Here is a 16601-nt window from a genome sequence, read left to right on the forward strand (position 1 = left end):
ATACGAGTTGTTGACATTCGATATTCTCGGTATTGATATGTGAATAGTAAGTGTTATTTGTTAATTGTTGACATTTTCATACGAGTTGTTGACATTCGATATTCTCGGTATTGATATGTGAATTGTGAGTGTTATTTGTTAGTTGTTGACATTTTAATACGAGTTGTTGCGTATTGATATGTGAATTGTGAGTGTTATTTTTTAGTTGTTGACATTTTAATAAGTGTTATTTTATTGAATGTTGAAGATTTGAAGAATGTTGAAGATTTGAAGATTTGAATGTTGAAGATTTGAAGATTTGAAGATTTGAATGTTGAAGAGATTTGAAGATTTGAATGTTGAAGATTTGAAGATTCGAAGATTTGAATGTTGAAGATTTGAAGATTTGAAGATATGAATGTTGAAGATTTGAAGATTTGAATGTTGAAGATTTGAATGTTGAAGATTGAAGATTTGAATGTTGAAGATTTGAAGATTTGAAGACTTTGCAGCTAGAGTTTTAGAGAGATTTTAGAAAATGATTTCAAACACAATTTAATGAAAAGACAATTATACCCCCTTGTTGACATTTTGTTAATCTTGTGGATTAGTGGCTCATATTGCATCTCATTTCTCAATTTAGCTAAATAATCTCAACCTAACAAGACCCTATATATATATATATATATATATATATGGGCATGTTAGGGTGGCACCACCCCTTAAAATAACATCATACCACCATTCCTAGCCAATCATTTGTACACGTGGACGAATAATAAGCTGCCACGTGGCAAAAAAAAAAACTGGAAAAAGACGGTCAGCAATTTGCTGGTCTTTATCCAGCAATATTTCTTGTCCAAAGCAATATCCGACACACTATACAACAATCTATAGATTGTTGTATAGTGTTTGTAATATTGTTGTGTAGCGTTTATAATATTGTTGTATAAGCGGTGTCACGGTGTCATTTTAAGAGGGGTTGTCATTTTAACACAAACCTATATATATATATATATATATATATATATATATATATATAGGGGTGCACTAGGGTGCCACCATAGATAGGATAACACCATACCACCAATATAGTCCGTTAGATCTCATCTATGGACGCCTAGGATTAAGTTTCGTGAAAAAACACGGGTTTGCAGTCTACTATACTAGATATTGCAGTCTATCTGTATTAGATATTGCAGTTGTGGTAAACTGCAATATTGTTGTGGTAAGACTGCAATATTTAATTCATAGCACTGCAATCTGGTAACGTAAAATTAGAAATTGTCTATTTTACCCCTCCGTGTTTTTACACGTGGCAGCATGACAAGCACACGATTTTCAGATCCAATGGCCTAAAATGGTGGTATGGTGTTACAATAAAGAGGGTTGTCATATTAGTACATCCCTATATATATATATAGTAGTGATATGGGGCAAGTGCCTATTAAGTACATAACTAGAGAACAAATATCAGCCACAAGATTAAAAAAACAAGGGCTGATATTCATCCATGTAATATTTGAAATTCATCCATATTTTACATCACTATATGAACGAATTACTTCACTATAAGATGACGAGGGTAAAATTGTCATTTAACAAATAAAAATAGGGTTAAATTCGAAAAACATATAATTTTCAAAATTAATCCTTGCGCGACTCTTCTCCTTCTCTTCTCATCATTTCGCCAATCCTCCAATCGAAAATCTAGGGCTCAATCGTTCGTCGTCATCGATCGTCGTAGCCTCCTTCAACTATGTTCACTTCCCCCATTGCCTCCTTCTGGTTTGTTTACTCTCGCTCTTCTCTTTCGTCTCTTTCGTGATTTAGTCACAGTTCCGTCGCCTAGTTCCTCACCGCGACTGTACTACCGGTGCGCTGCTACGCCGGTCTTGCTGATTGTCGGTCCCGCTCCGCCGCTGCACTCACCAACAGGTCAGTTGCCGTTGTCGTATTACTGCCCGGACAACCCCCCCACCTCTTTTTGATTTGGTAAGTTCTCAAAATTTTGGTTTTGATTCGCAGTTGACGTTTTGTTGAATTAGGCTATTGTTCAGCAAACATTGTTGAGAATCTGGATAGAAATAGTTCACTTTGTAGCATGTTTAGTAAATTAAGGACATAGTGAAGTATATTTTGCACATAGATGTATATTATGCATATATTGAAGTATTTAATGCTTAGAGTGAAGTGTTTGTGATCCATGCTTATTGTGCATTATTTTTTCATCGCCCAGAGTGAAGTATTCCATGGTTGGAGTGGAGTGTTAGTGATGCATGCTCATAGTGATCTATTTTTTCATCTCAGTGAAGTAAAACGTGCTTAGAGTAAAGTATTCTATGGTTAGAGTGAAGTGTTTGTGATGCATGCTTGTAGTGATCTGTATTTTCATATTAGTGAAGTAAACCGAGCTTAAAGTAAAGTATTCCATGGTTAGAGTGAAGTATTTATGATTCATGCTTATAGTGCACTATTTTTTCATCCTAGTGAAGTAAAATGTGCTTATAGTGAAATATTTTGTGGTTAGAGTGAAGTGTTTATGATGCATGCTTATAGTGATCTAATTTTTTATCTCAATGAATAAAACGTGCTTAGAGTGAAGTATTCCATGGTTAGAGTGATGTGTTTGTAATGCATGCTTATACTGCTCTGAATTTTCATCTAAGTGAAGTAAAATGAGCTTAAAGTGAAGTATTCCATGGTTAGAGTGAAGTATTTGTGATACATGCTTATAGTGCACTATTTTTTCATCTCAGTGAAGTAAAATGCGTTTAGAGTGAAGTATTCCATGGTTGGAGTGAAGTGTTTGTGATCCTTGCTTATTGTGCACTATTTTTTCATCTCAATGAAGTAAAACGTGCATAGAGTGAAGTATTTAATGCTTAGAGTGAAGTGTTTGTGATCCTTGCTAATAGTGCACTATTTTTTCATCTCAGTGAAGTAAAACGTGCATAGAGTGAAGTATTCCATGGTTAGAGTGAAGTGTTTGTGATCCTTGCTTATAGTGCACTATTTTTTCATTTCAGTGAAGTAAAACGTGCATAGAGTGAAGTATTCTATGGTTAGAGTGTATAGAGCTTAAAGTGAACTAATAAATGTTAAGAGTGAAGTGTTTTACCTTTGCAGTGATTCAGTTTATACTTAAAGTGAAGTATACGATGTATATCTTATAATGTTTTGTGTTTTTTGATTTCAGTGAAGTGAATAGACCTTAGAGTGAAGTATATGATGATTGACACTATGGTGAGCGGGAATAAGATTGGAAATGTATTGCTTAAAAGAAGCAGCAAGGAAATACTCCAAAGGCTAAGAGCAAAGAATTGCAGTGCATTAATGTCGTCGGAAACAAACCATAAGTCATTTAATATCTTGGCGACAACATCAAAACATTATCGAGAATGTAGCAACAACATGGAGATAGATGTGGAAAAATGATTGTAAACTTCAAGCGTTCATGATCATTTGTATGAAACTGATATGGTTCATAATATGTGTCATTTAGTTCAATATAAAGCTCATCAGTTTCAATTAAATTTAATATTATGTTAGACTATTTACTTCACTGTAGAGCATATTTGCTTCGCTATAGAACATATTTACTTCAATATAGTTCACTGTAAAGTTATTATACTTCAATATAAGCATATAATAGTTCATATGCACAATATACTTCATTGTAGTGAAAAAATAGTAAACTATAAGGCATGTTCAATTTACTTCACTATATGCACAATATACTTCTGAAAATGAAAAATACAATACACTATAAGACATGCACAATATACTTCACTTTATGTTCAATCTATTTAGTTCACATATGAATACTTGTTAATTATTTAACAAAATATAGTTCACAACTTAAAATTGTAATCTGATAAGTTTTGGTATGAAGTGAACAACTATAGTAGTGAACTAAAACAAGTATGCAGTGAACTATACATATGTAAGAAGTGAACAAAAAATAAGTTTGCAACAAAATAAAACTGACGTACATAACATGGACGCATTGAACTAAAAACCAGTAAAAAGTGAACTAAAAATAAGCTGACAATGAAATAAAACTCACGTTTAGTGGACTAAAACATATACACAGTGAACTAAAAATGAGTAAGAAGTGAACTAAAAATATGATGTTTGATATTTCAGCGAAGAATATAGTTTACAGTGTACAATTTTTTCATTTCAGTGAAGTATATTGAGCATATAGTGATGTATATTGTGCTTATAGTGAAGTATATTCTGCATGCCTTATAATGTACCATTTTTTTCATTTCAGTGAAGTATATTGTGTATATAGTGATGTATATTGTGATTATAGTGAAGTATATTCTGCATGTCTAATAATGTACCGTTTTTTCATTTTAGTGAAGTATATTGTTCATATAGTGAAGTATATTCTCATATAGTGAAGTATATTCCTAAACCCTGAACAATGTGCCCAAACTTTTATCTCTATCTTTCACCACAGCCGCTGCATCGCCTCTTTTCTCTTTCGCCTGGTCGCGGAGGACCACCGCAGTCACCGGCGTGTGGCGGTTCGAGCGTCTCCCTCCTCTTTCCCCAACTGCCTTCTCTCTCACTCTATCACTATTTCTCTCTCGACCTCACCGCAGGCCTAGTCGACACCTTCACCGTCGTCGGTGACCTGCAGCACATAGTGTTGGTCTCCTGCCTCATTGCGAATCAGAGACGAATCTTGGCTGTGGCATTTGAGTCAGCTGCCGGTACGCCATCTTGTCCTTCTTGCTTCGGCCGTTGGATGATGCTCGTCGTCAGTCCCGACTCCAGACGTCGCGATTTGACCGAGAAGTGACGTCGAGATCAAACGTGAACGAATTTGGATAGGAAGCTGAATTTGGTTCAGAAATCACGCAACACAATTCACGTTGATTTTGCGAACAAATTTGGTTAAGATTGGAAGAAATCAGCGTTTGAATTCTGAAGAAATCAACGCTTGAATTTTGGAGGAAATTGCACTTTGAATTTGGGAGAAATCGACGCTTGAGTTTGAGATGTTGATATACCATTCCAAAAATGCCCTTGGGCTATTATTTTTAACAAAAATCTGAAAATTTGTTCAACCTTTAAGATTAAATTGGAGTAACAAGATGTGTGGCTGAAATTTATTCTCTAGTTATACACTTAAAATTAGTTAGACCTTGATCACTCCTATATATATATATATATAGGGATGTATTCAAATCATTTTCATATCTTTTGTCCTTTTTCCTTCTTAATCCTAGCCCCACGATTTTGTCATCTGACGGTTAGATTAATGTCACGTGTCATTTAATAATGCACATTTTCATTCTAATAATGCACAGCGGCTAATATTAAATAATAATAATTAAATTAGTAAGTGTATATTACTAATTCTTTTATCCGACCCCATGATTTCTATTTCCTGGGTCCGTCATTGTTACCTGATGGAGTATAAATTAAAATTGCCAGCACTGTCAAATTTTCGGAGTATAATTTATGCCGAGTGCAAAAGAGATTGGTTACTAAGAGCATCTCCAACCATTCCACTAAACTCAAACCCATTTTAGTGTAAATCTCACGCTAAATATTGATTTTACTCCAACCATTTACACTAAACTCAAACTTAAAAGAATATTCTCTATATTATGTTTTTTTTACTCACAAAATTTGAGAATTTTTTAGGTTTTGGTTTAGTGTAAACCTAAAGATAGATATTTTTTTCTCAAAAACCAAAAATAGGATTGGATTTGAGTACTATTGGAGCTAAATACCTATCCCATTTAAGATTTTAGTGTACTATTGGAGATGGTCTAAACTCCAACAAATACAAGTGCATCACTCAAAATCAACAAAAATGGACATAAATGGTAAAGAAACAACCAAAAAATCCAAACTAGGCCGAGGTTCAGAATTTGTTAGTTTCTGCAACTAGAGATTGTGCTCCTCGTGATAGAAGTTCTTTCATTGAATTACAATCCAATACTGGAGTAGAGATTGTATTTATATGTTGAACCGGAGCAGTGATGAATAAACTCCCTCTTCCGTTTATTAATTCCTTTCTTCCCCTTATTAGACCTCTCTTCTAGTAGTTATCAACACATTTTAAAATATTGGCCCTTAATGGAGACGAAACTGCAAAAGATGACCCAAATCGCGTCATTCTCTAGCCCACAACGGAAGCCCAATAGCAAAGCCCACCAGCATAACTGCTTACCCAATATGTAAATGTTTGTGGTGCTGAGACCTGAAGGTTTATTTTGGATGAAATTGTCGTCATTACTTTTGATCAACCTAGTCCTATATCTGATAACACAACATGTCGTCATTACTTGAAAGTAGCTTGCAAACAAGTAGGGAGTAGGAGTTTTCAACCATTCAGTGCATCTCTAATTCTCTGCCTCTTCCGTCAGTAGAATATCTCACAAGCTACCTCATCAATGCTCTGCATCTGAAAAAATGAGAAGAAAAAAAATGATAGGAATCAACCAACATTCTGCGCAATGAGAAACGTTAAAAAGAGAGGAAGATGCTTAACTAATGGTTAAGTGTGTAACTTTTCATAACCTCTTAATTAGCTTACTCAATACCCGTGACGGAACTACATAGGGCCTGGCTAGCACCGGACCCAGAATTCCCCTGCTACAGTCGTCCTCCGCTAGGTCTCCGCCCCAGATAACTTGAGGTCTGAGGAGCCCTCAATCCAGACAGACGCCGATCTGAAACTGGAGATTGAGAAAAGGGGGAAGACAGACTATTTGGGCTTTCAATGTTTTGGGCCTTTTATTTAATTATTGAGCGTTTGTAGAATAGGATTGTTTATTAACATTATATACTATCAAATTTCTCTCTCGTAGGTAAGATAAAACAAAATATAATAATAAAATTAATTGGTATTTGGACCCACTTGATAGTCTGACAAAATTAGTGACATTATATGTTGACAACATAATGTTGTAAACTAAAAAGCTAGTAAAAAAGGTATAATAATGACATTAATTTATAAAATTATTTTCTTACTTTCCTAATAACAAATTATTGTTATTGCTTACTTTTATTATGTATCAGTATTTTTTAAAAAAATCAAAGAATACTCTCAAAAAATTTAAGGAATAATGCAAGTATTTGAATTCTAAATTCAAGTGAATTGACACTGATTCTCTCGATCGTAACAATTTCTGTCAAAAAAGTAATTTTTTCAATTAAACTTACTCTCTCCGTTCGATAGTAATTGATTCATTTTGTCATTTTGAAACATTTTATAGCAATAGAGTCATTTTCCTTTTTAGTAAAAGCCAATACATTTCTTCTCACTTATCTCTACCTTTTTCATTTCCTACTTTATCATTTCTTTACTTAACTCACTTAACACAATTTTTCTTAAATCACGTGTCGAAAAAAAATATCTCCACTACTATGAAACGAAGGGAGTATTAATACTATAAATTAGCAAAATAAAATGAGATACAAATGGATGGCTGATATCTTGTATACACATTAGAAGAGAAATTTCAAACAAAAAATGAAAATGATACCTCTTCGGCGATACATGTCTACTCGTCCAAAACCACTATCATAAGTGTTTGGTAAAAATTGTGCATATATTACATGTAAAATTCCATACTCCATTTTTTGTGATACTCCCTCCATCTCTCTGTAACTAAGTCGTATTACTTTTTGGTTTGTTCCACTGTAGCTAAGTAATTTCCTTTTTCGGCAAAAAAGTATTTTATTCTCTCTTCATCTCTCTATAATTTTTTTTAAATCTCGTGCCAAAAAGAAATGCTTCTATTACAGAGAGACGGAGAGAGTATATTTTTTAATTTCAGTCCCAGCTTGGTTAAATTTCTTGTTCCGTCACTGCTCAATACAGTATGGTTGCTAAACACAATGTAAAACCTTGCAACTTTTATGAAAACTTTACCTGATGTGAAGCACACAAACAAGTTTGAATGAGTATCAAAAACGCTTCACAACAACTTTTAGGTCTTCTCTTACCCAGTCCTGGCGTTCCTCTTGTATTTTTTTTGCCTGAGTACAAAAGAGATTGGTTATGATCATCAATCTCAATCACTTGCAGTAATGGAATCAATCCAATATCATATGGAATCTCATCCAAGTATGGACAACGAAGAAGCGTTAGGCACTGGAGCCTCGGAAAGTGACTACGTTCAGTTGTCCAACACTTGAGATTTGATTCATCAATAAGCAGATATATCAAATTACCAAATTCCTTGTCAAAGGTACCCCAGTGTTCCCCATAGCAAGCATAGTTCTTTAGTTTCAACACTTGAAGATTTGGCAACGAACCAACAATCGCCATATCTCTCCAATAAATCCACCCGCCACTCAGTTCCAACTTCTTTAGTGACAGAGAAAAAATAGGATTCAGACGTGGCACATATGAATTATGCATATTCAACTTCAGCTTCTCAAGTTTAAACAAATGTATAAGGTTGCCAAGATGGTAATCTACACCAAACTTCACTTCAGAGTAGCATATTCCCAACTTTTTAATGTTTGGGAGCATTCCCACCATCCATCCACTACATGCAAAGTTTGTTGCCATGTAAAGTGTGTGTAAGTTTTCTAGAGGAAGAGTTTCTCCTTCAGGAAGGAGTAAAGGACAAAAAGAGAAGGCAATAAGATTTCTCAACTGCCTCAGGCTCCAAATCTCCACAGGCAAATGAACATTAGATCTATAAATAATTAGAGTTTGCAGATTCTGAAGCTTTGCTATAGCCGCAGGAACAATATCATCAGGAATATAGAAAGCAAGGTAAGTGAGATAAATCAATTTAAACACTTGACCTAGCGCCCAATATGAACGATCATTTCTACTTAAAACATGAAGGACCCCAAGTGAAGTAAAGTTTTCTACAGAGGCTTTGGGCCTATACCCTCTTTGTGGGATGCATATGATAGAAGTGGTACATGAGCTATGTGTAGATTCTCTAAGACGTAGATCATGCCAACTAACACTTATGCGTGGATGATTGTGGAGGACTAGTGGAAGAAAATGTTTTCTTAAGATAGGAGTAGGGAGGTAGTCCGTAACAGAAAGAAGGAACTTCTCTTTGCCAGCCTGTCTCACACAAAAGTCCCACACCATACTATGCAGCCTGCAACTTTTGATTTTGCCATCACTTTTCCGGCTACTGATCAATACTAGACTTTGCTTGATCAGATCCTCCAAGCAGTCCTCCGCCGCCATTTCTATGCTTTTAGATTCATTTCGACATTCCAAAAACCCCTCAGCAACCCAAAGTTTGATGAGTTCAGAGGCACGGATGTCATACACTTGAGGAAAGCCAGCCATATACAAGAAACACTTCCTCAAGTGTGGAGGCAAGTGGTTGTAACTCAATGATAATATTGATACCAACTGCTCATCATTTACTTCAATTTGCTGCCACAACTTGGGAGCTCTAGGAATCCTGGATAAAAGTCCTGCCATAGTAACAATTGAGAGGGGCAGTCCTCCACATCCTTTTACAAGTTTTTCCCCAACACATTGTAGCTCAAGAGGACAATCATGATCTCCAAAAACATTGTGTTGGAACAAATGCCAACTTTGTTCGTCATCCAAGAAGCGCATAATATGAATGTTCCACGAAATGGCAGCATAAGTTGCCACATGGCCCACATCCATTAGCCTTGTGGTTAATATGATCCAACTTCCATTATTATTGTCTGGAAACAGCCTCAGCACATGATCCCAAGCTTCCACACTCCAAATGTCGTCTATTACTATGAGATACTTCCTCCCCGATAAGATTTTGTAAATTTCGAGCTTATCTGCTTCGATTACTATCAATGAGTCCTTTCCATCTTCATCCACTTTTCCTTTGAGCGAAGCTAGTAATTGTGAGAGAATACTTTCAACACTATAATCTTGTGATAGTGTGACCTAAGCTCGAATATCAAAACGCTTCATCACCACTGGATGATTATAAATATGTGTAGCAAGTGTGGACTTACCAATGCCTCCCATTCCGACAATAGGGAGGATTTGTAGGTAGGAAGAGGATGAATAGTCAGTTATTCTGTTCATCAACTTTCGTATATCTTCATCAAAACCAGCAACCACATCATGATTGGTCGTGGGTGGAGATATTGATGATGAATCACTCGGATCTTCCTCTGCTAATTCAACAGCAGCAGAATCATTCAAATAATCATCAAAACCAGCCGAAACATGTGAATCACTCGAATCTACCTCTTCTGATTCTCTTCCAGTTTCCCCAACTGATCTGAAAGCCGGGCAGTTATGGATCCACAAATTGATAGATTTTCTAGGGAGAAAACAGATTGAATAATCTCTTTTTCTGTATCTGCTACATCTGACATTGTTTCTTTTTCTGGAAAATGATTGAGATTCAATTGCAAGATAACAGCTTTGTCGTGGATGGATACAATTTGGTATTTAACAGGAGGAGCGATGAGATAATCGCCGCGTAAGGTTTGTTGCAGGGATTCCAGAGCTTCATAAGCCATATCAGGTGTATGCAGCCAATTTGTCTAACTAAAATGATAATGGCTTGAGATTGGTGCCACCGATCTTCCACTAGTAATGATTAGAAAAAGTTATGATAATGTGGGATCCATTTGTTAAAAGTGGAAAAAGTAAATAAATCTTCAATGATTCTGTTTTTACCGGTACATAGTTCAATTCGAGAAACGTTCTGAAGTGTAGCGGATCGGGGGGGTGGGCAGGGGGCAGTCGCCCCCTCCGTGCGACTATTTTCCCCTTATTAGGACGTAAAATTACCATATCCGCCCCCTTCGTTTGTCTCCGACGTCGCTCCGAACAACGAAAAAAATAGTCATATTCACACTAAATCAAGCTAATACTATATATTCCGCCCCCTCCGTTTCCGGATCCTGGATCCGCCACTTTGAACTGATGCTCTACTTCTCTACTTCTATACAATACAAATATACTAGTATTAAAAATATCATAGTCTTTGAGCCCATAAGCTCCCATCACGTATCACTTTTTGCCATTACTTAAGTTTATCATATTACATGGCATATTCCACTGATCTATATAGTGTGAACTAAGGCAATATGAAACGTCTAAATTTAGCATTGATAATCATACTATTTTCAAATTGTTACTCCCTCATCCGTCCCTAAAAATAGAAACTTTTAGAATTACACGGGTTTCAATACAAAATTTGTAAAGTAAAAGATAGAAAGAAAATTGTGTTAGTGGAAAATGAGCCTCACCTCATTAGAGACAAAGAAATTCTCTAGAATCAAAAGTTTCTATTTTTAGGGGACGGAGGGAAGGATCATTTATTTGCCTTTGAATGCTCTCACTTGTGTATACAAACTGGTTCAACTACAATAAAGTACCATCTAGATCAGCCTATTTCTTCCCTATGTAGTGCGCTGTAAACAAGCATGGTAATCCAAACAAACATTTAACTTTGAGAAACACTACTACACATTGTTACACAATATTTATCATTCACAGTTATATGAAACCAGCTTGGAAACAAGTACCAAATTTTATCAACCATTCATACTTAAACAAACATCAACACTCAACAACCATTGCACCTTTATTTATTTGCCTTTTTCATCAGTAGAATATCTGATAAGCCACCTCCTTAAAGCTCAGCATCTGAAAAAATGACAGGAATCAACCAACATTCTAAGAACTGTTAAATATAAAAAAAGAGAGGAAGATGCATAGATATTGCAACTTTTATGAGTTCCTTACACTGTATGATGGACACGGTCATGTATGAAAGAGGATCAAGATCACTTCACAACTACCTTTAAGGGATCATTTTTATGATCTTTCCTATGTATATATTGTATTTTGTTTGCCGAGTACAAAAGAGATTGATTGTGATTATCGATCTCAATCAGTTTAAGTGGATGAATATTTCCAAAATCATGTGGAATCTCATCCAAGTATGGACAATGATGAAGCATTAGCCACTTGAGCCTCAGAAAGTGGCTACTTCTAGCTGTCCAACGCTGCAGATTTGATTCATCGATAAGCAGGAGTATCAAATTACCAAATTCCCCCTCAATGGTTTCCCAGTGTTCCCCATGGCAAGCATAGTTCTTTAGTTTCAACACTTGGAAGGTTAGCCAATGAACCAACAATCGTCATATCTCTCCAAGAAATCCACCGGCCACTCAGTTCTAATTTTTTCAGCGACAAAGGTAAATAAGTCACACGTGGCACATATGAACCATAAATCTCCAATTTCAGCTTCTCAACTTGACGCAGATATATAAGATTGTCAGTATAATCATGTCCAACACCAAACTTCGTTCCAGAGTAACATATTCCCAACTTTTTTATGTTGGGAATCATTTTCACCATCTTAACAGTGCACACAAAGTCTATTGCCATGGAAAGCGTTTGCAAGTTTACTAGAGAAAGAGTTACTCTTTCGGGAAGGGGTAAAGGTTGAAATGAGAAGGCGATAAGATGTCTCAATTGCCTCAGACTCCAAATCTCTACTGGCAAACGAACATCAGATCTATAAATAATTAAAGTCTGCAGATTCTGAAGCTTTGCTATAGCTGGAGGGACAATACTATCAGGAATACTGGAAGCAATGTAAGTGAGATTAATCAGTTCAAACACTTGACCAAGCTCCCAATATGAATGATCATTTCTACGTAAAACATGAAGAACCCTAAGTGAAGTAAAGTGCGCTACATTGCATTTGGGCATATACCCTCTTTGTGGGATGCATATGATAGAAGTGGTGCATGAGCTATGTGTAGAGTCTCTAAGATGTAGATCATGCCAACTAACACTTATGCGATGATGATTTTGGAGTACTTGTGGAAGAAAATGTCTTCTCAAGATAGGAGTAGGGAGGTAGTCCATATCAGAAAGAAGGAACTTCTCTCGCCCGGCCTGTCTCACACAAAAGTCTCGCACCATAATATGCAGCCTGCAACTTTTGATTTTTCCATCAATATTGCGGCTAGTGACCAAAACTAGACTTTGCCCAATCAGATCATTCAAGCACCTCTCCGCCACCAGTTCTTGCCTTTCAAATTCAAATTGATGTTCCCAAAAGCCCTCAGCTATCCAAAGTTTGATGAGTTCAGAGGCATGGACCTCGTACTCGTCAGGAAAAGATGCCATATACAAGAAACACTTCCTCAAGTGTGGAGGCAAGTGGTTGTAACTCAAAGACAATATTGATCCTAACTGCCCATCATTTACATCAATTTGGTGCCACAACTTGGGAGTTCTAGGAATCCTCGATAAAAGTCTTGCCACATTAACAATTGAGAGGGGCAGTCCTCCACATCCTTTTACTATTTTTTCCCCAATACTACGTAACTCATGTGGACAATCTTGATCTCCGAAAACCTTGTGGTGGAACAAACGCCAACTTTGTTCGTCATCCAAGAAACGCATCATATGAACAGGGCTCCAACTGCTAGTAGCATAAGTAGCCACATCCATTAGCCTTGTGGTTAATATGATCCGGCTTCTACGATGATTCTCAGGAAATAGCTTCCGTACATCATCCCACGCTTTTGCACTCCACACGTCATCTATTATATGAGATACCTCTTCTCCCATAAGAATTTGAGAATTATAAGTTCCTCTGCATCGATTCCTTTGGATGAATTCCTTCCAACTCGGTCTATTTTTATATTGAGTGAAGCTTGTAATTGTGAGAGAATACTTGATATACTATAATATTGTGATATTGTGACCCAACCTCGAGCATAAAAAACTCGATTAATCAGTGGATCATTATAAATATGTCGAGCAAGTGTGGACTTACCAATGCCTGCCATTCCGACAACAGGGAGGATTTGTAGGCCGGGATAGGATGTATATGGAGTTATTCGGTCCATCATCTGTCGTATATCTTCATCAAAACCAACCACAACCACAGGATCCTTGGTCATGATTGATGGTGAATCTTCATCTGTTAATTCTCTGCATCTTGACTTTATTATACCCGCTAATCTCCTCAACCTGTTTGTACTTATTGCAATCATCTCCGTTGGATCTACAACTTGACTCTCGAGTGCAGAATCACTCCGTTGCCGTACGTAGTCAACCACATATCCAACAGTTGAGTCGAGCTCCTCAGCCAATTCCTCCAACTGATTTGAAAGTCTGAAACTTGGGTGTATGAATCCACGATCTGATAGATATTGTGGGGAGAAGAGATACAGAATAATCTCTTCTGTTGTATCTGCTACCTCCCTTATTATTTCTTTTTCTGGAAAATGAAAATGTTTGAGATTAAACTGCAAGGCAGCAGCTTTGTAGAGGATGGATATAGTTTGTTGTTCAACGCTAGGAGTGATAAGATCATCATCGTCGCGTTCAAGGATTATGAGTAAGGTTTGTTGCAGGGATTCCACAGCTTCATAAGCCATATCAGTGTATGATTATGGGTTAGTTGGGATTCGCATCATTAAATCTATGCAAAAACGGCAAGATTTAAAAGTCAACTGTGAGGTGAAGAAGTAGCCTTTTAAAATGAATAATTTGGATCAAACGAAAGAACCATACCAACCACTACCGGCGAGCGAGGCTCTCACTATTATATGAGTTTTGAAACACTAAATCAAGGGGGTCTTTTTTCTATTTTAGGACAAAAATAAGGAAATGGATCCCCTATGCCATTTCATGCACACACAATTAAATAAAAGAAATAAGATCAAAAGGGAGTGTACCTGCGTTTCATTCATAAAGTGCAGGAGATCCTTCCCCCAAAAATAAAGAGTGGATTCTTGAATGGACAAATTTTCTTATGGCTTACAGAACACGCACGATCGCATGCGTGTTTTGAAACGCATTACACAAATTGCGAGATTCATTTTAATCAATACATAATTTTTTTTTGGATGCTGTGATGCTAGGACAGGGGAAAAATATCGAAAAAATGATATATCGCTCCTATTATATTGAAAAATATAAAAATATTATCGAATTTTCGGTATATCGTAAATTTTGATACAATACGATATTGTGTCATAAATTTTTGATACGATAACGATATGAATTTCCTTATATCGCGATATATCGTTTTATATCGAATATACTATATATATCGATATTTTTGATATATTCAATTATTGGACAAGAATAAAAATTTTATCAGAAGAAAATAATTAGAAAAAAAAAACTTAATTTAATTAGACAAAAAATTAAAACCAAAAATTCATTGTATTATAAATGGATGGGGATGTGTGAGTGTGAAGTAGCAATGAGAGAAATAGATGTATTTATATAAATAAATTCTGAAAATATAAAAAAAAATTAAAAAAACCGCGCCCATGACCCCACCGTTTCCTCCCCACCCCGCCGAGGCTCCCTCTTCCTCAGCTATAGCACGCCTCGGCGCAGCCGCGGCCCCCTATTGGATTCACTCTAACTGTTTGATATAAAATGCATTAATTTTTTGTCGTTTTATCTAAGTGCGGTTCAATTTTAATTACTTTTTGGATCAAGTTTTATTTTTGGATTATGGGTTTTATATAAGCCATTTGAATATTTGATAGTAAACAAAATTGTCGAATCTCGATTCATTTGATTTTGTTAAGTTTTAATATTACTGGTATTAATTAATTACGTAGTGATAAAGATACTTTAACAATACTTCCTCAATCTTTTAAAAAAAACTTTTCAAACCATATGGACTTTTTTTTTTAACATAAGCTGGCTATAGTCGAAGAAAAGAGTAAAAACCTAAAGAACATCTATTCTATCATGAAGCAGCCAACTATTTATACCCCATGGCAGAGTCTCTAGAACATGAACTCTTCGAAGAAAACTATAAGCAAAATGCGACAAAAAGTCCGCTGTAAAACTACCTTATCTGTACATGTATCGAATCACAACAGAATCAAAATCTTTGAGCATGTCGTGCACTTTCTGTACTAAAGGTTATGTACTAAAGGCCGAAAGTTAATTGAGATATCAAAATGATCCAAAATTATCGAAACACCAACAAAACTATCACTCTCTACCTCCAGTTTGTTATATCTTCTCTCCTTAGCCAATTGTAGTCCATAATATAAGCACCAAACTTCTGCAATCACAATAGACCAATTCCCAATGTTAGTAACAAAACTATATCCCTTGCCTCCTTAATACACAATTAAAGCAAGAGAGAAAAGAGAATGAAAGTGACTCAAGTATTGTTAATTAAGAATTGGCTTCATCCTAATAAAGAGTAGAAAAGAAATTCTAAAACAGAAAATTTTGTTCTCCATGAACCAAAATAAAATATGGTTTCTATTTTTTAAATAACAGAGTAGTTAAAATTTAATATTAAAAATTATATGATTATGTTACCTGAAAGGTAGTACTACTAGTCTGATAAGCTAATAAGTTAATATTTGTAGACATTTGATTTATAAAAGGTGTATTCCTTAACATTACAATTATTGTTGACGTAAACTCTATAACTTTGAAACTTTAATTAGTACCCTCAATTAATTCATATGTAGAATAATAGTCACTCACACTTTAAATCATTATTTCAATGAAAAACATAAATACTACTCTATTACATACTAGTATACTCTATTTATGGCTGTTTCGCGGCCCTTAATGGAGACGAAAACTGCAAAAGGGCCCAAAATCTCGTCATTGTATAGCCCAGAAAGCGGTCCACAAT

General features: G+C 35.7%; 2 protein-coding genes across 4 annotated transcripts; both read right to left on the reverse strand.

The window, feature by feature from the left end:
- Window positions 1-7395: 7395 nt before the first annotated feature.
- Window positions 7396-10449, reverse strand: LOC125223545 (putative late blight resistance protein homolog R1B-23). The gene is made up of 2 exons (XM_048126742.1): window positions 8188-10449; window positions 7396-7992 (listed from the first exon to the last, which is right to left on the reverse strand). The coding sequence occupies exons 1-2, from the start codon at window positions 9611-9613 to the stop codon at window positions 7871-7873; spliced, it is 1548 nt and encodes a 515-aa protein (XP_047982699.1). The 5' UTR covers window positions 9614-10449; the 3' UTR covers window positions 7396-7870.
- A 931-nt stretch (window positions 10450-11380) lies between these two features.
- On the reverse strand, window positions 11381-14353 carry LOC125223547. Of its 3 annotated transcripts, none has more exons than XR_007176730.1 (2): window positions 11749-14353; window positions 11381-11593 (listed from the first exon to the last, which is right to left on the reverse strand). XR_007176730.1 is itself a non-coding variant. In XM_048126743.1 (2 exons), exons 1-2 carry the CDS (start codon window positions 14350-14352, stop codon window positions 11580-11582), a joined length of 621 nt encoding a protein of 206 aa, XP_047982700.1. In that variant the 5' UTR covers window position 14353; the 3' UTR covers window positions 11381-11579. The 3 variants fall into 3 exon arrangements, 1 of the variants encoding a protein (XP_047982700.1); XR_007176729.1 differs by having other exon boundaries at window positions 11693-14353; XM_048126743.1 differs by having other exon boundaries at window positions 13746-14353.
- Window positions 14354-16601: the final 2248 nt, after the last annotated feature.

The sequence above is a fragment of the Salvia hispanica genome, chromosome 4 (assembly GCF_023119035.1).
Source record: "Salvia hispanica cultivar TCC Black 2014 chromosome 4, UniMelb_Shisp_WGS_1.0, whole genome shotgun sequence".
Lineage (NCBI taxonomy): Eukaryota > Viridiplantae > Streptophyta > Magnoliopsida > Lamiales > Lamiaceae > Salvia > Salvia hispanica.

What these genes read in the sequence shown, in the direction of transcription:
- LOC125223545 (XM_048126742.1), bottom strand. Translation starts at nt 9,613, where the DNA reads ATGGATGTGGGCCATGTGGCAACTTATGCTGCCATTTCGTGGAACATT. An exon ending in TACCTTTGACAAGGAATTTG is followed by an intron (nt 7,993 to 8,187) that starts GTAATTTGATAT and finishes TTTTGTACTCAG; the next exon opens with GCAAAAAAAATACAAGAGGA.
- LOC125223547 (XM_048126743.1), bottom strand. Translation starts at nt 14,352, where the DNA reads ATGGCTTATGAAGCTGTGGAATCCCTGCAACAAACCTTACTCATAATC.